Raw genomic sequence first — 20167 nt, forward strand, 5'->3', positions numbered from 1 at the left:
CATTATACGACTCCCGTCTCCACCGACCTGATGTCCATCGGATGGATGCAGCAGGCCCTGCCCCGCCCCGGAGGAGAAAACCGAAAGACGCGCAGCTCAAACCACCTAGTGTTTATTGTGTTCCCGCTCACGCCTGTTCGTCAGCGGCAGCCGCACTCATCCACCACCATGTCCTCATAGTGCCGCAGGACCACGTTGTCGCTGTTGTCAAAGAAGAGCACGGAGATGGGTGACAGGCGCGCGGGCACACAGCAGGGCAGGCCGGCGGCGCCGGGGGCAGCCGAGTACATGAGCGCGCGCAGCACCGCGTGATTGAGCGCGGGTGGCCCACTGGGCCCAGGCAGCGTGGCGGACAGCGAGCACTGTCCCTGGCAGTAGTTGGCCAGGAAACCGCGCGGCGCAATGACCCAGTGGTGCCAGCCCACCTCGCGGAAGCTCACGTAGAGTCGCCGCGCACGACACGAGCCCCCGGGTCCACCACCCATCACGGGATCGGCATCACGCCGCGACCGGGCTACGGGGTGGCACAGGCGCGGGTCAAGGGTCACCAGCAAGAGGGAGGCCTCGGCCAGGCGCACGCAGGCACTGGTGGCCCGGTGGTGCAGCGCCAGCACCAGATGGAGGCTGCGTGGCACTGAGGTGTTGTGGGACCAGGCGACGCCCAGCAGCTCCGCGCGCACTGGCATCCCCAGCGAGACCACCGCCTGGCGGAGCAGCACCGGACCCACATTCGTGCCCTCGGCCGCCCACGCCACGCTCAGCTCCCAGCCACCCTCCGTCCCCATCGTCGCTTCTTCTGCCGCGAAGCGCAGCTCCAGGCGGGCTCTGCTCGGGTGCTCTGCGGGTTCCACAGCCGACAGGTCAAAGACGACGGTCCACCTCGAACACTGCCCTGCGGCCGCGGGCTCCGGGATCCGGCTGCGCGTACCTAGGAAGGCCAGAAGAGGGCTAAGCTTTCGCTGCATCCTTACCCTCCCCCGCCCCCAGCGCAGTGCCCGCCGGTGCTCGAGGGGTTTTAGGTTGGGGAGATGGGGGAAAGGTGAACGCCTGGGACTGAGGGTAAACCATCTGTTATAAAGCGTCAAGGGGTGTGAAGGAGGGGGTGGGATGGAGTGGGGGCGGGGCATCACTTGCAAAGAAGACATCTGCCCAATGCAGGGTGGCTTGTCTGTGTGGGGAGCACAGGCAGGGGGCAGACATGAACAAGCGCCTGAAGAAGCGATGCTGGAGCGAGGTGTCATCTGCAGCAAGGCTTCAAATGGTGTGACGCAGCAGGAGTGGGGGAGAGTGGGGGCAGGGCTTCAGCGGCAAGCCTGGGCCTTTGCCCGGTGCAAGGCCTCGCAGCCTTGTGATCACTCTCCCTGGTCCCCCCAGGTGTCCATGGGGATGACGGATGGAGTACGGGGACCCAGGCTGCTCCTGGGCTGACTCCACTGGGTGTGTAGGGACCCTCGGCCGCTGAAAGCTCATGGTGCGCTGGGGCGCCCAAGGAGGGGTCTCAGCCGCCCCACTCACCTCGATCCGGGATGTGGCGCACGATGTTCCCAGCAACCCCCAGCTCTTCCATTTGGCAAGGTCGTAGGGTGGCCCCCGGGGACGTCCGTCGTGGGCTGACCCTGGCCTCCTGGGGGTCCTGGCGGCGGAACAGGCGCCACATGACGGGGGGTACGGGGCGGGGCTTGGGGGCACCCTGAGGCGCGTCACGCAGCCCGAGGGCCTGGAGCAGAGCGGCGGCGGGGCCTGGGGCTGCAGGGGCGCAGGCCGGGGCCAGCGAGGGCAGCAGCAGGGCCAGGAGGAGGAAAAGAACGTGGTGGTCGGGACAGCGGAGCAACAGTGGCATCTTCCTCACAGGCGGCAACCAGACGAGTGCTTAGGCGTCTGGGGTTGGGCAGGGGCAGGGTCCAGGGGGGCGTGGCCTCGGTCCTGAAGCCCAGCAGGGACCGATCCCGGGGCGGGGTTGCGGGACCGGGGTCCCAGGAGTGGTCCGGGCCGGGAGGGGCGGAGCTGGACCAGCTGGAGGTCGGGGGAGCAGCATAGCAATCTCAGGGGGCAGGGCTGGGCGGGGCTGTGTCCTGGGGGTCGGGCGGGAGTCGAAGGGTTCAGAAGCACTTGTCCTTCACCAAACCGTTCCTCAGCGGCTTCCTGTGGACCAGAACCCGGCCCTGGTTAGCCTAGGGACCCCACGCCCCCACGTATCCAATCCAGTCCGCCTTGCGATCCACATCCCTTTTTCCAGCCCAGCTCCTTGGCTTCTCCCCACAATTAAACCCTCCCCTCCCCCTCTCCTTCCCACCCTAGGCCCCGGGCAGCCCCTGGAGAGCAAATGCCATGTTCGCACCTCTGCCTGACATAACCCCACCGCCGCAACCTGGATTAATCCTGCACTTTTTATCCTCCACTCCTCCCAAAAATGCAGAACTGGCCAGAGGCCCCTGCCACCGTCCAGGGCAGCCCTGACTGCTCCAGTGGCCTAGCTGGCTCACAGTCCCATCAAGACAGACTTCGCTGCCCCTCTTTCTCCATCCGTGGTCTGTCTACACTGCTGAAGCCCTTACTTTCATTCCATGTTTTTAGAACAAGTTGCTTGATATTTTAAAACTCTAATCAATATACTAGATCCCAGAGAAAGGCCCCTAACTTCTAAATATGCGTGGTTTGCATATTTCAAACTTCTATAAAGATGTCATTGATTTTCCAAAGATGTGACACTTTGAGGTCTCTCCTGTGCACACTGCTCCGCTCCACATGTTCCACATCCGCTGCTAGTCTCTGAGGTTCTGAGGGGGAGGGGACCTGTGCCCGGTGGCAGTGCGCCCAGGCCCACCTGACTGGCCCCTGCCCCTCGTCGTCTGGGCCAAAGCACAGAGTTCATCCTGTTAACTGGCCGGCTGGTGCCCAGATGGCATCTCAGTGCAACCTAATGTCGTGGCCAGTGGCCACTCCCGTTCCCGCTCACAGGAACTCTTCATGCCTTAGCACACGGTCTACTGGTCTCCGTAGAAGTGAGTCCTACAACCTAGTTTACATAACTTTCCTGAGCTAGTAATATGTTCTCATGATCTAGACGTCGGAAAGTGTAAAAACCCATACGCAACCCTAGCCACTCCCGGGGCGTAGTCTTACCGACACTGGCAGACACCCTTTCACATAAGAACGTAGACTTGCCCTCAGAAGATGGTCTCAGTCACTTTAATTTGTCCTTCCCTTGGGTTGGCTTTCTCTCCTGGGAGCACACTAATCCTGTCCTTGCTGCTTTTCTCGCGGGTCACTGCTCTTTCTCTGCTGAACCAGCAGGAGCCTCTTATCTGTGAGGTGACAGATAAGTCCGACAAGACCTCCATGTGTCCCTTGTCTTTCGGCTGTGCCTGTTCGTCCTTAGACAAAGCAGAGGGAGGCGGTTCTTGGCTTTTGGACATTTCTTCTACACGGTTCAGTTTGCTAGATGACACAGGGTCCCATTCCTGGCTCTAGCTGGAGTTCAGTTTCCACTTCTGTGACGTCTTTGATCCATCAGAGTTTGCCCTGGGGGCTGAGGCCAGGTAATGTCCAGATGGTCACCAAGTGTCCCCACCATGTTCCAACTGTCCCTCCTTCCCTCCTGGTGACCTTTTATTCACTCAAGCGTGAATTGGCTCTGTTCCCACAAAGTTTTAATTCCTGTACTTTTTTTTTTATCCTCACCCAAGAACGTGCTTATTGATTTTAGAGAGAGAAGGGAAGGAGAAAGAGGGAGAGAAAGATTGATGTGAGAAACATCAATTGGCCACCTCTTGTATACACTCCGGGGCCCCAGTTGAACCCACAACCCAGGCACCTGCCCCGACCAGGAATCGAACCTGCAACTTTTGGTCCACAGGACAATGCCCAACTAACTGAGCCACACCAGCCAGGGCTAATTCCTGTACTTTCATAGTAAGTTGAATTCCTTCAGGGATCGGTACCTCTGCCCCCATGGCTTTTTTATCAGCTTCCTGGTGATTCCAAATTGTTTTATGCACAAGTTTCCAAGTATCCCTCCTCTTTTGTTAGTGTCTCTGCAGTGGAGGGGGGTTGGCCTCCCTAGATATCAGAGTTAGACTTTTCAGCTTCAGTGCACCACTGTGGGGAAAGAATCAGGCAAAGGAGGAAGGTGGTGTGAGATGAGGGCAGAGATGAAGGCAGCCAGAAACTTGGATGGGTTTTGGATGAATGAGGAGGAGAGAGGGAGCAGGGGGCTTCCTGGGGTTTCTGAAGGTTCCAAGCTTTTCTGGCTGAGTTGCCATCCACTGTGATGGACAGATGTTCACGAGGTGGAGTGTGGGGTGGGGATGAGCATTGATTTAGGATATTTATCTTTAGAGAGAAAAGAATCGAAGGAGAGAGGGAGAGAAACATCAATGTGTGGTTGCCTCTCACATACACCCTACTGGGGACCTGGCCCACAATCCAGGCATGTGTCCTGACTGGGAATTGAACCAGCAACCCTTTGGTTCACAGCTCAGGCTTGATCCACTGAGCTATGCCAGCCAGGGCAGATTTGGGGTATTTTAGAAGAATGACATTCCGCTTAGAATGTCGAGCAGATGCTAGAGACACAATGGCGCTCAGAGGAGCCCTGGGAGCTGGGAGGGAAACTTGGAAGCTGGGGTGGGTTAAGTGAAAGGGCCCTAGAAGGCGGGGAGGCCAGAGACTGAGCAGGAAGCACAGGGAGGTGGGGCGAAGGACATCAAGAAGTGGGGAACAGACTGGGGGATGTTAAGGGGGTACTGGGTTGGGTGCAAGATTTTGGGGGTGATTAAAATACTCTAAAACTGACTATGGTAATGGCTGCACAACAGTGAATGGACTGAAAACATTTAATTATAGACAGCAAATGGGCAAATCGTACAGTATGTGAATTCTGTCTCAAGAAAACTTTGTAAAAAGAAAAAAAGACAGGGAGGTGACCCTGGGTTTAGCACTAGGAAGGCCTTGTGGAAACCGAACAGGAGTGGTCTTGGGGAGGAGTGGGAGGAGGACCCAGGAGTGGGGTGGGTTCGAGAACGGAGGGGTGCTGCTGAAAGAGAGAGAAAGAAGTGGGCCAGGCTAGCACAGAAGGCTGGAGAAAGCGAGTATCTCTCCTTGATCAGAATGTCCTGAGCAGGAGAGAGGATGGACGTCCCTGGCCCTGGATGGTGACCTTGGAGGGAGATGGACTGTCCACTGAAGCAGCCAGGCAGTGTGAGGCTGGATGTCTCACTTCTGATTTTAGGTGGACACAGAGACCAGGTTGGAGGTCAAGGGGATGATGGTGATGGCAGCTGAAGGCTGAGAAAGAAGTAAGGAAAAGAGGCAGGCTGGCACTGTGCAGGCATCAGTGAGGGCCCTCCAGCCCATGCCGGCGCTTCGTCATGAGCTAGACACGCGGGTCACACACCGTTAGACACGGCAGGGGCGGTGCTGGCAAACAGTGTACAAAGCAGTGCCGTACCACGGGGTGGGTCAACAGAGCCAGGACAGGGTGAGGCCACCTTGGCGGTCAGCGGTCCCAGAAGCCTCTGAGGATAGTAAGCTTCAGACCAAGGCGCCAGGTCATGACCAGGGCACAGGGGACAGCCCAGGGGGCTGAACTGGTCTGGGAGGATGGTCAACCAGATGACTAGTGGCCCAGCTGTTGGGGGGACCAAAAGAGAGAACAGAGGGAGGAAGTAGGAGTGAAGACAGGGCTGGGAGAGGAACGGATTGGTGCGATTTAGTTGTCGTCGGGTTCGTCTCTCCTGAATTACCTCCAAGCTGTTCTCAGTTGTCATTTTCTTACTGTTTTCAAACCTAACTGGATTCTCATCTCTATAGTCTGTGCGGTCCTGGTTTTGAGTCACACTGTGGCTTGCTGTGGTCAGTGCCGAAAAAGGTTCTGTGTTTTTTAAAGAGTATCTGTTCACCCTGCTTCTGAATTGCCGGGTGAGGAGCATAAACCATGAACTGTGCCTCCCACAGTTCCATCACCCCAACGTTCAGGGCCATGTCATGTGGAACATTCCAGATCAAGAATTACACCTGAGCCCTGGCCAGGTAGCCCCACTGGTTAGAGCGTCATCCCGATATGCCAAGGTTGCGGGCTCTATCCCTGGGCGGGGCGTACACAGGAATCAACCAATGAATGTGCAAAGGGGTGGAGCAACAGGTCAAGGCTTCTCTTTCTCAGATCAATAAATAAAAATTTAAGGCAAAAAAAAAAAAGGACTCCTGATTTTCTCTTCCTGTCCTTTTCCACTTGCAACTTTATGTACCCTAGAGTTGAAGTCTTTTAACAGATAAAAGTAGATTAAAAAAAACAAACAAAAAAAAAGCCAGTCTCATAGCTGTCATTATTCATTTGTTTCTTTAAATGCCTAATATTTGAGATTCTGCCCTCTTACTTTGCATCACTTATGCTGACTTTTCTAACCTTCCTTTTTTTGCATTTATTTTGTACCTGTTTTTTGTTACCCCAATAGTGTTAACATAACTACCTAATACAGCCTAAAGGTAATCCTGCCCTCTTGCAAAAAAACCCAATCCTGTTTTGATATTTAATATTTTAGTTCTGATTATTTTATCTCTCTCAAATTAGGCATTTAAAATGTTTATTCAGCCCTGACCAGTGTGGCTTAGTCAGTTAGATGCCATCCTGCAGTGCAAAAGGTTGCCGGTTCAATCCACTCCCGGTCAGGGTGCACGCCTGGGTTCGGTCCCCGATCAGAGCACATCCAGGAGACAACCAATCGGTGTTTCTCACATCAATGTTTTCCCCCTCCCTCCCCCTCTTTCTATAAATACTCTTTATTAAAAAATGTTTATTCAGACATATACCAGTTTCTCTGCTAATCCACTTCTTGAGAGAGCTTTCTTGTTTTCTGAACTACAACCTTCTTAGTGTTTATTCCTATCTCTTGAGAATTGTCTTTAAAATTGGGTACGAAATCCCCAGTCACTGGGTGCTTCATTTTAGCACTTGTGGCGATGCTTTACTCCACAGTCACCTGTGTCCTTGTTGCCGTTAGGCTGTCATTGCCTCGTGGGTCATTTCTTCTTTTCTGTGGCTGTTTCACATTTTCAGTATCACTTTTGGGGCACGGATGCCTTTTCATTCATCTTGCTTATTACCGCTGTCTTGCCACTTTCTGGAAAATTCTCAGCATTACGTCTTCTTATAGTGTCTCTTCTCACCTGTCTCCTATTGGGATTCAGCTAGACCAGGTCATTCTTGAAATTCTAGCTGCTCTTGTTTCCATCTGTTTTTGCTGCATTCTGGGTCATTTCTTCACAGCTTTTGATTTACTGATTTTTTTCTCCAGCGGTATCTAACCTGAGCCTTGACAGTTTTAGTAGGCTGAATGGCAGTCTCTGACAAGAGAGGGCCATGTCTCTGGAACCTGTGCACGTGACTTTATTTGGAAAAAGTCTTTGCAGACATAATTAAATGAAGGCATTTAAGGAAAAAAAAAAAAAACTCGAGAGAAGAGAAGGCCATGTGAAGAAAGAGGCAGAGATCAGAGTGGTGCAGACACAGCCAAGAACACCTGGAGCCCCGGAAACTGGAAGGGGTGGGACGCATCCTCCCTTGGAGCCCCTGCCGACACCTGGTTCCGGTCTCCAGGATCCCCAGAGCCGCGAGAGAGCACATCCTGCTGCTGGAAGCCGCCTGGTCTGTCTGGTCTGTGCGTCCCGGTACAACAGCCTCAGGAAAGCAACAGAACGTCCAATGCTTTTTCTGATGGTCAATCATGCCTTTTAATTTTTAGATAAACTTTATTTTGGAATAATTTCCGATCTGCAGAACTGCTGCAAAGATACTACAGAGAGCTCCAGTGCAGCTCTCACCAGCTTCCTGGATGTTAACATCTTACAACTCACAGTACATTGGCCACCACTGAGCAACCGAGGCCGGGACGCTGCTGCACACTAAACGGCAGACTGGACGTGGGTCTCACCAGGTTTTCCACGGCAGCCCTCTCTCTGGCCCAGGGCTCCCGCCCAGCCTCCCTTCCTCCCCAGCCCCCCGCCCCACTGCATTCAGTCCTCGCTGTCTCCTTGTTTTCCACGACCCGATGACTTCGAGGTATCCTGACCGCCCAGCACTGCTAACACTAGCCATCTGTGGGGAATTGAGTTTTGCCGGTGGTGGCCCCGGGGTTGACCTGGCAGCGTGTTGTGTGCTCTGCCATGCTAGAGGGGACGCTGGCGGGGTGCCAAGCCCTCAGTCCATATTCTGGCCACTCTCTGAGAGACAGAGCAGGAGTGGCACTGGCGGGGCTGGGGGTACGGCCTTGGGCTTTGCCTGTATAAGGACTCTCCGCCAGAAGCTTACCGTTCTACAGCAGGAAAAGCTCTGAGATTTTTAGATTTGGCTAGCAGGGCCTCTCCTCCCCTGCCCCTGGAGTTGTCTTAGCCACCACTGTTGCTGGACGCTCTGAGGGTCAGGCAGACTCCTTGCTAAACTGATTTCTCAGTGGAATTCCTGACTCGTGAGACCCTGAACATCGATGATCAAACATCGCCCCGTACCAGATGCCTACCCGCCCCCCACAGGCAGAGCCCTGCCTGACTCCCGTTTTGGTAAATGGCAGCTTGAGCCAGAAGTCTTGGGTCATCTTTGATTCTTTTATTTCAGTTTGACCTACATCCAAAGCAAGTCTGGTCAGTTCTACAACAGCGCTGGGATCTGACCACTGGGGCAACCTCACTTGCTTCTTGCGTCTATGCTTTCTGTCCACGGTCTGGGCCCTCCCTGCCCTGGGTGCTGGTGTTCTGGCCCAGGCATACCCTGCCTGTAGCCCCTTGTTGGTGGGTGCAAAGTGTTTCTCTGTTGGAAAGGCCTTGAGAGCCCTCCCTTGGTCCCACTCTCTGCCCTTGTTCTCTGCTTCCTTTCTTCTGTCTTTCCCAGGGATTTTAAAGTCCCCGCTCCTCTCATCCTCCTCACTAGCTATCCTGACCCACCTCAGTGAGCCGGGGGACCCACTGCTTCCCCACAACCACCATTCCTCGGTTGGCCACAGCCATCTCCCCAGAGGCCAGACTGGAGGTCCGCTGGTCAGCCCGATTCCCCACTTGCTCAAACACCCGCAAGGCTGCCTGCCTTTGGGGCACTGCACACTCTGGACCCTGCTTATCACCCCCACCTGCCTCTCTTCACTCCTGGGGCCCCTGAAGACAGGGGTTCCAGACACTACTGGGCTCACATCCTGGGGCTGACAATTCCCAAGTGCACTGCCTCCAGGATGCCTGATGTGGCCCCCTTTTCTCTCCTTCCCTAGGACTCCCACCTGGGCTGGACTGGGTCTGAGCCCCCAGCTCCCATCCCATCCGAACTGGGGGGCCAGGGAGCACTAGCATGGACAGAGCATGGGCTCTGTGGGTGGCCTGTGGCACCCCTCCTCCCCACTGCCACTGCCTGTCCAGCAGCCGCTCCTCACCACCACAGGGCCCTCACTCGCCTGCTCCGGCCACACCAAGCATGCCAGCCACTCGGCGTGGCCCTCACTGATCACTGATCACTGACAGCACCCTGCGTCTTGCCCCTCATACTCTGCCCAACCTCAACCTCCGCCCAACCTCAACCTCCCTATTGCCTCCTCGGTACCTCTCCTTATAGCACCTTACTCCATCACTACATTATCCACGCCTTTACTGCAGTCTTTGTTTTGGACGTAGGCTCCGGTGGCAGCGTCCGCTATGGCTTCATCCGCTGCTGTGTCTCCAGGGCCTGCCCACAGTGTGCGCTCAGACTGTCAGATGTGGCTAAAGGAACGAACCCGGGGCGGCAGCCCCTCCACACTCACTCAGCTTTGCTGGGCTTGGGGCTTGGGGCCTCTGCTGCATCGTATTCCCGTACATCCTTCAGCTCCCGTACCTGGCCCGTCAACACCTTGGCAGCAAAAGCCACGATGTACTGTGGGAGGGGAAGGCACAGGTGAGATGAGAGCCTTCCTACGCCATACTGCCCTCCTGATGGCTATGCACTCCTGCCACAGGCCCTTTGCACGTGCTCTTCCTGTTGCCCAACATGCCCCTCCTGGGGCATGCCTGAGAAGGGTGTGTACCTGGACTGCTTCCCTGGGAAAGGGGACCAGCATGGACTGGCAGCTAAGGAAGCAGGTGGGCAAGGAGCTGTGGGAGGCCGACTCACCAGGAACCAGTAAAGGTTCATGAGGGTGAGAAGCAGCAGGAGTGCGTTGAAGAAGAAATAGAAGGGAATGTCAGGCACGGAGCGCAGGCTGCAGTGGCATGTAGCATACAGGACCTTGAGTGGGAACCAGTAGAGGCGGAACCAGAACCTGTGGTGGGAAGGAACAGGTCACAGAGTCTGTGGGACAAGAGAGGGAGGGTGGCCCACCCAGTCCCTGTCTAGTGCCACCTGGCCTCTTCTATCTGTCCCTGCTCATCCCCACACGTCCTTGTCTGGTTGCCCCATCCTTATGTGCCCCTGCTCTGTCTTTACTGCCCAAACTCCCTCCTTCCCCCCACCCCCATTCATCTCCTCCCCTTCCCTGCCAGGCCCCTCCCACTTCACCAGGCCCCACCCTTTCCCTGACTGGCCCTCCTCTTCCATCAAGCTCCGCCCCTTGCTTGACTGGCACCTCCCCTAACCAGACCTACCTTCTTTCCTGCAAAGCCCCAACCCCTCCTACCATGCCTATCTCTGTCCCTGACTGACTCTGTCCCTTCCCACCAGGCCCACCTCCTTCCCTGTCTGACCCTGCCCTTCCAACAAACCCCACCTCCTTCACTTCCGTGCCGTGCCCCGCCCCTTCCCCCATCTGGCCCGTCCATTCCCATAAGCTTACCTCCTTCCGGCCTGGCTTGCCCCTTCCCACAAGCCCTGCCCCTTCCCACAAGCCCCGCCCCTCCCTTCTTTACCCAGCCTGCTCACCAGCTGAGGCTGAAGCTGAGGCAGCCCAGGTCCGCAGCCAAGGCGTGCAGAGGATGGTGAGTGCCTCCGCGGGACTTGAAATAAACATTGAGCTTGGTAAACTCCAGCTGCACGTCGCTGATGTCATGCAGGAAGAGCACCAAAATGCCCACGTTGTGGTACCTGGGGAGGGAAGCAGGTTAGGAGAGGAAAGAAGGCCAGTCACAGGAGGTCCAAAACTCTGCACTGAGGCCCGGAAGACAGGCCCCTTGGGCACACCTTCCCTGCCTTTCAGAGCCACCCTCCCTGGCCCACCTGCCCTGCCCATCTCCCCACAGGGCCAGGTCAGCGGCAGCACCCAGGCTGTACTCACCTGGTGGCAGCACCACCCCTGAGCTCTCAGCGTCCTCATCTCACCATCCCCACCTGACCATCCCCCACGTGGCCCAGAAGCCTCCCTGACAGGTTCTTCTCTAATCTTTCCTCATCTCCATGATTTCTGACCCTCCATAACCCCTGACCCTCACAGGCCAGGGTCATTCTGTGTCTCGATTCCCTGTACACTTGCTGACATTCCCAGGTCTATATGATTAACCTGAACTTTGCTGTGGGCTACAGGTGCCTAGGAAACACACCACTGCTACTCGGATCTGAGGAGGTCTGAAAGCCCACCTCCACCATCCCTCCCTCGCCAGTGCTCCCTGCACTGCCACTTAAGCCAGGCGGGCGCCATGGGTCTCTCCCACCATGTGTCCGTCCCCACTTAGCCTTCCTGCTGTAAGTCCTTTGCACATGCTGTCCCCGGACCTGACATGCACCTGCCCCCGTCACAAGGCCTTCCTCCACCTCCTTCGGTCCGTGCACCCGTCACCCCAGCGACCCCACCGCACCCTCACCACCCCTGCAGCCTGTATCCTCCCACCTGATTTTTCTCCATAGTTAATACCTTCAAACAAATTGTTACTTCTTTTCCTTTCTTTTTCCTTTTTTGAGGGGGAGGCTGTTATCATCTGATTTTACCCTCTACAGTAGTGCTAATCCAACTTTCCAGAGCAAAAGGAATGTTCTAAACCTGCATTATCCAATAAGAGAGTTGCCAGCCAGATGTGGCCACTGCGCAGCTGAAGTGAGGGTGGTGTGGCTGAGGAACAGAATGTGATTTTATTTAAGCTTCATTAAATTTGAAATAGCCACCTGTGGCCAGCAGCTAACCTACTGGACAGCGCAGCTAGTCTAGTAGGAACGAAACAGGAGGGTATGCTTCATCTTAGGTTTTCTATCAGCCATGTTAAAAAATAGAGGGAAGTTAAAATAATATATTCTAATTAACACAGTATATCCTAAGTACTATCATTTCAACATGTGATGGATGTAACAAAAGCACTGGCAAGATATTTTTACTCCTTTTGCCTTTGAAGTTGGGGTGGATTTTGAAACAACCAGCAGGCTGTAGCCGGGACAGGCCCCATGGCCACGTGGGGCTCCAGGACGTCGGCGTTTGCCTGCCGTGTGCGTGGCTGTGCTCCCAGCAGCACCTGCCAGGTGGCAGGTGTTCAGGAAACACTTGCTATGTGACCTGGCTGAGGGTGCCATCCGGGCAGAGCTGGAGGGGGATGGATGAGGATGGATGGGGTGGGGGCTCCCTGCACCTTTTTCACCCCATCCCTGTGGAATCTCTCTGGAACCCTCCCCCATGGACACCCGGATGCCTCTCCCCCGAGACAGTAGCTTCTTCCCTGGGCCAGCCTCCCACCCTTGCTCACGCAGTGCCCTCTGTACTCTGGCACTCACCGGAATGCATAGGAAGAGACGATGAGGACCAAGGTGACCACGTGGTGGATGAGCATGACCACCGAGTCCTTGCGCCAGGCATCCATGTACAGCGTGGCATAGATGGAGTGGCCATAGAAGCTTCCCTGCAGCAGATAGGCAGCTGCAATGTCCCGTGGCACCGCCATGCCTGGTGTCCAGTCTGGGGAGAGCCAGACCGTGTTGTCAGAGACCTGCAGGGCCTCTGGAGCCCCCAAGTGACCACACATGCTCTCAAGCCAGGCATGAGTCCTCCCCACGCCAGGTAGGTCACGTGTCTCTGCCAGTTTAATGACCACTGTTTTCTACCTTTTTTTTTTTTTAATGAGCAGGCATTATTTCCTAAGACTGTTTTATATTTATAGAAAAGGGTGCCCCTACTCCTGCCCTGGCTGCCCCTCCTGTCTTCTCTGATTTTCAGGCATTGTCCAGCCAGCGGCATGTCCCTGTTCCAGGCACCGCCCCCGACCCCGGCAAGTTTTCAGGTGGATGGAGGCCACTGCCCACCCCTGCTGCTGGCAGAGCAGCCGAAGCAGAGACGCTGCCAAGGCTGAGGAGTACAGGCTCCCCGCAGACAGGCCTTGGCCAGCCCCCCTACACGGCCTCCTCCACTCCTGGCGCTTGTGCCCGCCTTTGTGCCGGTCTGGTCCCTCTTGGTAACACTGGCCCCCCAGCTGTCCCACGACCTCTGTTCTCCACCCGTCATGTGGCCAAGCACTCTGCCCATTGACCTGGGACTCTCTGTTCATTGGCCACTCCTTCTATGCTCCACCCCGGCCTCAATGACCTGGAGCCAGACCCTCGTGACCCCTGTGGCTGTTCCCTAGACTCCACTCATGTCTCTGCTTCATGACAGCCCTTCACCTGTGTTACGGCCCCTCCTGAAACCAAAACACACTCAGACCCCTATCCGGGGGCCCCTCTTCAGTCCACATCTTGGCTCACTTTCTCAGCACCCCCACCCCCACCTGGTCTGGGCACCCAGCACTACCCCAGCTCCTCCAGGCCTCTGAGTGTGCTCCCGACTGTCCGGTCTCCCCATGGTGGCCTCCAAGGCTGTGAAGACACACACCCCATGACCCAGCAATGCCACTCCTGGGCGTGCACTTAGGGAACTGAAAACAGGGACTCAAATAGGTACTTGTACATGCACGTCTGCAGGGGCACTAGTCACAGCAGCCAAACAGTGGACACAACTCTCAATAGAGGAAGGACAAACACAATGTGGCCCATCCATACAGTGGAGTATCGCTCAGCCACAAACAGGAAAGGCACAGACACACACCACAGTGTGGACAAGCCTAGAAAACACAATGTTCAGTGAAAGAAACCAGGAGCAAATGGTCACATAAACTTCAACCTCCTTAACCACTTTTAAGCTCAGTCGCATTGGGTACATTCACATTGCTGTGTAAGTGGCCCTGCCATCTGTCTCCAGAGCTCGTTCCACGTTGTAGAACTGAACCTCTGTCCTCGTCGGGCTCTCCCTCCCCAGCCCTCCCCCGACCCTGTCTCTGTGACCCTACGTCCCGCCTCTCTCAGGCCGATTGCTCTAGGGACCTCTTGTAAAGTGGACTCACAGTATTTGTCTTCCCGTGTCTGGCTAAAGTAGTAAATTTTATGTTATGAACATTTTACCTAATAAAAAATGCAAAACTCCCCAAGGATCAGATCTAATCTCTCCCGACTTTTACATGTCCAGAGGCTTTTCAAAGTAGGCCGGCAAAACCACAGTTCCAGCTGCCCACCCCTGGCCTCGAGTTCCGTCCTCAGCTGGGTGAGGACGCTGCAGTCGGTGAAGGCTTCCCTGCCACAGACGCACACAAGTGCCAGATGCCTCTGTATCTCTTTGGAAGGAAGGTGTGCAGAGTGTCTCGATGTACAGAGCCCACTGTGGAAATGGGACACCAAATTTTCCATCTATCGCACAAGCAAGACTTACAGTGGGTGAGCATATGCCTTCCAGCCTCGGGCCCCAGACCTGAGGCGGAGGAAGAGTGGGGCATACAATTCAGGCTTCACTGGAAGGCTGGGGACTGTCTATCCACATCCAGCCTCCTTTCCATACATGTCCCACCTGTCACTCTCAATGCCCCGTGTCATCTCCTCCTCATCCCCTTCCCTAAGCTCCAATATCAGGCCCCTGGGATTCCCAAATCCAGCTCCTAGTCTCCCCCAGATCTGGCCTTCCTGGCCCCCGATCTCACTGAGGGGCCCCAGATCCTGGTGTGGTCCTCACCCGCCTCTGACACCCACCTCTGGTTTGGCAGCAATAGCTCTGCCTTTAAATCATTTCTCAAATCAACCACTTCTCTGTTCAGCCCCAAGGCTGGAGGCTCCTTGAGTCCAGTTCCTGTCCCAGGCCCCTCCTCTGCTCCCAGACCTTCGTAAATACCCTCACTGCACACCTACCCCCCTCCTCACCCTGTGCTCTGGCCAGGCGAGCTTCTCTCTGTTCCTGATCCACCAGGAATGTTTCCTGTCTGCTTTAGGCTCCTCCGGGTCCCATTCAAAAGTCACCTTTGGTGGGACCATTCCCAAGTGGTACAGAAAATGCCCCAACCCCCCTCACAGATACCCCATACTTCTCCCTTTCCCCCCAAAGTTTTCTCAACAGTGCTTATCCCTGTCGACAGATTTTGTACTTCACTGGCTGTTAGGGGTTTTCTCTGAACTGCTCACAGCCTGGTACACAGCTGGCACTCAAAAAAATGAGCATGCAAAGCAGCAGCTAACTGCCCCGGTGGGTAGCTCAGTTGTTCGGAGTATTGTCCTGCATAGCAAACAGGTTGCGGGTTTGATCCCCGATCGGGGCATGTACAGGAGGCAACTGTTTGATGTTTCTCTTTCTCGCTCTCTCTCAAATCAATAAAAAACATATCCTTGGTTAAGGATTAAGTAAAGAAAAAAAGAAACAGCTACCATATTTTGCTGTGTCTAATGTGTACTTTTTTTGCCCAAATTTTTGAGGGAAAAATAAGGATGTGCCTTAAACATTGGTAATACTCATTCTGTTTCTATATAAATGTTTTTGTTTGTTTTGTGTTTTTTTAAAGATTTTATTTATTTTATTTTTAGAAAGGGGGGAAGCAGGGGAGAAAGAGAGGGAGAAAAACATCAATGTGTGGTTGCCTCTCAAGCTCCCCCTCCTGGGGCTCTAGCCCACAACCCAGGCATCTGCCTTGACTGGGAATTGAACTGGTGACCCTCTGGTTCATGGGCTGGTGCTCAATCCACTGAACCACACCAGCCAGGGTTATATAAATGTTTAAAATTCTTACATTTATGCTTATGAGTTAAAAGTGTAACTCTAAAAAGGCAGTAACAATATCTATGTGCAAAATAATACTCTGGAATATGATAAATCAGTTTTGTTTCCAAATATAAGTAAATAAATAATTGAATTAAAAAATCAAAACAGAAGATTTTTTTCCTGAAAGTTCAGGCCAAAAACGGGGGTGCACATTGTACACAAAGAGCACACCATATGTGGCAAGATACAGTAACTTGCAAATGTGGTAACAGCATAATTCATAAGCCAGAGGCAACTCCATGCCTGAAATTTTTTAAGAGTTCAATTATGGTTCATTTGCATAAAGGGAAATTGAATGACAGCTGAAACCTCTCCTCTAGAGATTCACCACATGGGAAATGCACACAGGGAAATGGCCCCGTGAGCAGTACAGTCCCATGAAGACAGGTTGGGGCCCAGTAACCTCGGCACTTGGTACTAGGACCCTGCAATGCAGGGGCTCCGTTCTCAGCCTTCTAACGGTGCTACCAGGAGCCCTCTCAGGCTGTTCCTGTCACATAGCAGAAAGCACATCCATGATACACAGTCTGGGTGGTCAGCACAGGACCAAAGGAGCCTGACCCCCCATCACAGGTGACCTGCCTGTTGGTGACAGAGGACCCTGCAGTCGATCTCCTGCACACCCCACCCAGAGCTCAGGCCTTGACCACCCCCACATTTACCCCAATCCATGGACGCAGTCACTTCTCACCATCTTTATCTGTTTGCCAAGCTGGTCCAAACCACATTGGTCCCTCCCCTTCCCTCTAGGGCCCTGCTACCATCCTTACCCAAGACCTTGCTGTCTCCACATGGCAGCCAAAGGAAGCTTTTTATAATCCACACAGCATTCCATTTAGAGTGATGCTCAAACTTCTGCCACTCTCCTCTCATTCTCATGCACCAAGATTGTGCATGCCTGTTCCTGACACCTGGAGTGCCTACCTGGGCCCACTCAAGGGGTCATCTCCTCTACGATGCCTTCCTGAACCCTAACAGGGCCAGATGCCCCCTCTCCTGTCCCAAAGGCCCCTTGATCACCCAGTATGAGATGGCTGATGAGTGCTGGCTCACTCATATACCCTTCTCAGCATTTAGAGCAGAACCACCCCTCACACCGCAGGAACCCTACCATAGAAGACAGAGGGCGGGTCGTGAAAGAAGGGGTAGTTGGTGCCAAAGAGCAGGTAGGCACTGTAGCTCCAGGCGCCCAGATAGAAGAGGAACTTCCAGGCGCTCTCAGGCATCTTGGCAGCATCTCTAGGCTGGAGGCGGCACCGCTTGGCCAGGGGCTGTAGGGGAGAAGGTGGGTGGCTATCAGAGCTGGGAGCCGCTCCTCCAGGGCGAGGAGACTAAGGCCCAGAGATTCCCCGAACTGGGTAATGTTGGGGAGGGGCAGCCTCGTACCCACAGCCGCCTGGAGTAACCAGAGCCCGCATGTGCCTGCCAAGGGCTAAACTTAGCACCCAGCTGTCTAGCTGAGGTGTGCAGAGGGGAGTGTGTGTGGGGGGACTGAGGAGGGAAGTGTGAGGGCCGGGAGGGAGACATGTGGGCATAAAGCAAGGGCGGTCAGTGGGGCCAACACAGGGGAGTCAAGGGGCTTGGGGGGTCACGGGGAGCTGGGGGAATGACAATGAGGAAGGGATTAAAAGACATGGAGGGGACTGGGGGTGAGCTGGTAAAGAAAACATGGAGGGGAATATGAGGGCATTTGGAAGAAAACCCCAAGTGGGAGAAATTTGAGGGAAAGGGTGCCTCAGAGGAGGAATCTGGGGAGACCAGAGAAGAAAAGGGAGCAGGAGAAGATGGAATAAGTATTTGGGGGAGTACATGGGGACATTACCTCTTTTGTAAAAAAGATAATGAAGCAGAGAATGGATGACACAGTGAGATGCGGTGACCTTAGGGGACATCAGGGAAGACATGAGGGATGTGGGGGCATGCACTGGTGAGCTGCAAAGAAATTTGACTCTGGGGTCCCAGGTAGGGCGGGGCCTGAAGCTGCCCAGGGGCGGGGCTACAGAGCTGCTGGGCCAGGCCTCTCCCCCTTCCCAGAGGCTGAGGGGGTTGGAGCACCTCCAGTTGCCATGGAGACGGCCAGAGCTAGCTCCGGTAACCCCTGGCAACCGGTTTTCTGCCAAGAAGATGAGTGTTGGAGAACCGCGCAGCCCCTCCACCTATTCTTGGGAAGAGCGAGCCTCGAATTGGGGCAAGACACTGGCGAGAGAGGGCCTAGGGCAGGAGCGTGAACCCCTGGGATTCCAAATGCGAGGGGGCGGGGTGCGTAACGTTGCTGTCCCCACCCAGCTCCCTCAGGAACATGGGGAGAGAGCCCACTCTGTCCTGGTAGTCCCAGAGCCACAACATCCCCCGCCTGAGCACTGGCCCTCGCCCTATTGGACCTCCAACTTCCCAGCTGGAAATTGGGAGAGGGAGCAATAAAGCCCAACTTGGGACCAGGACTAACTATAGAGGGAACCGGGGGCCTTGTCATACTTGCCTTCCCCCCCCTGAGCAGGGGTGATAGGCGAGGTCTCTTCCTTACTCATGATGTGGGGATGGGGGTGGGGACAATGGCAAGCAGACAACACCCTATCCCGACTTAACAAGAGCCAGTCTCTTTCTGGCCAGCAGAGAAAGGCCCCTTTGTTGGTGCTGGGCACTCTGTCCCTGTACCCCTGCCACCTCCAGCCAGACCGGGGCGGGGTGACTCCAGCTGGTCCACGGGGGAGTCGCAGCCGAGGTAGGGGACCAAACACCTTCCCAGCAGCTCCCACAGGAGACCCCTCCACAAGGATGGGAGGGAGGCCAGGCACCAATGTCACCCCCATGGTCACTCTCCAGCCTCCAGCTGGGGCGGCAGCCTCCTCTGGGTCATTGGAAACTGGGCATTTCCGTCAGAGCCCCTTGGAGGCGCAGCACAGCCCAGCTTTTAAGACCTAGGCCCTGCCATCTCCCAGAGGCTGTGAACACCAGGGTGGCGGGTGAGCCCAGATCTTTGCTTCCCTAGAGGCAGCGCGGATTCCAGACAGGAGCGAGGCAGCGACCAGGCAGCTCCAGCCCCTTCCCTCTGGCAGCAGACAAGGGAGCCCTGCCCACCGCGCAGACCCTGGACTGGACTCCAGTTCAGGCTCTGAGGGCCACCCCCTCCCCACGGCCGTGCGATGAGCCCTCCCGGGCTGTCCTGCACTGAACGGAATGGGCCGTACTCTGGTTTCCCCCACATCACTAACACCCACCCGTGTCGGGGTCCCCACGTCGCGGACTTCCCCCAGCCCGGCCACACCACCGCATCCATTCCCACCCCCACCCCGCACTGACAGAAAGGGGCACACGGCCGCGGCAGACCAGGACCCTGCGTCCGAGCTCCTACAGCGCAAGGCTCTCCCACGTTCAGTGACCCAGCCTGAAAAGACAGGAAGGGACTCACGGGTCTTCCACCCCGGGCTCCCACGACCGACCCCTAGCCGCACTGACCCGAAAGAGGCGCGTGGTGGCCGCCGAGCGCAGCGCGGTCCAGCCGAGAGCGCAGAGGGCAAGCAGCAGCAGCTCGGGAGGCGCCAGGTGCGCGTGCTCCGCCAGGCCGCGGCGCGCCAGCCCCCAGCCGCAGTCCACGCAGCCCCGCGCGGCCGCCACCGCGCTACCCCAACCGCGCTGTACTAGCTGCGCGTAGCTTGGCATGGGCTCAGGCCCCGTGGGGCTCGCAGTGGTCCCGGCCGCAGCCATGCAGCCGGCTCACAAATCCGTTTGCGCCGCCTGCGCCTGCCCGCGCCGGAGCTGCGCGTTCCGCGTCACGCGCCGCAGCTGGGCCTGGGGCGCGCCGGCCAGAGCCCTGGGGGCGGAGGGGCGGGGCGGACGCAAGCTCCGCCTCGGCAGGGACGCCGGGTCCGGGCGTGGCGTCCGTGTTCTGGGGGCCGGCAGGTGCTGGGTCCTCCGGCGGTAGCGTCGTGGACCACTGGCATTTAAGTCCTGGCATTGTCCCACCGCGTCCTGGAGGAGGGCCCGCGCTCGGCCCCATTTTCCAGTGGGGGAAACCCAGGCGCGGAGCTCCTGGGACTCCGCTCCCCCAGTGCTGTGTCCGCAACAAGGGGCACGGTGGTCACCAGCAGGCAAGTGTCCTCGACTGGGTACTGTCTCCTCACCAGCCCTCCAGTCTGTCCGTCCCATCCCCGGACCTCACTATTCCGAGTGCGGGCACACAACCGATGAATCCAGTG

The 20167-nt window shown here is 56.0% G+C and overlaps 2 protein-coding genes across 2 annotated transcripts; both read right to left on the minus strand.

The window, feature by feature from the left end:
- Window positions 1-108: 108 nt before the first annotated feature.
- Window positions 109-1841, minus strand: GDF1 (growth differentiation factor 1). The gene is made up of 2 exons (XM_045853568.1): window positions 1516-1841; window positions 109-928 (listed from the first exon to the last, which is right to left on the minus strand). The coding sequence occupies exons 1-2, from the start codon at window positions 1838-1840 to the stop codon at window positions 141-143; spliced, it is 1113 nt and encodes a 370-aa protein (XP_045709524.1). The 5' UTR covers window position 1841; the 3' UTR covers window positions 109-140.
- A 168-nt stretch (window positions 1842-2009) lies between these two features.
- On the minus strand, window positions 2010-19735 carry CERS1 (ceramide synthase 1). The gene is made up of 7 exons (XM_045853570.1): window positions 19428-19735; window positions 17083-17242; window positions 12641-12821; window positions 10871-11032; window positions 10127-10274; window positions 9780-9889; window positions 2010-2142 (listed from the first exon to the last, which is right to left on the minus strand). The coding sequence occupies exons 1-7, from the start codon at window positions 19674-19676 to the stop codon at window positions 2100-2102; spliced, it is 1053 nt and encodes a 350-aa protein (XP_045709526.1). The 5' UTR covers window positions 19677-19735; the 3' UTR covers window positions 2010-2099.
- Window positions 19736-20167: the final 432 nt, after the last annotated feature.

This window comes from Phyllostomus hastatus, unplaced genomic scaffold (genome assembly GCF_019186645.2).
Source record: "Phyllostomus hastatus isolate PE091 unplaced genomic scaffold, TTU_PhHast_1.1 phas_contig_98, whole genome shotgun sequence".
In the NCBI taxonomy this organism is placed as follows: Eukaryota; Metazoa; Chordata; class Mammalia; order Chiroptera; family Phyllostomidae; genus Phyllostomus; species Phyllostomus hastatus.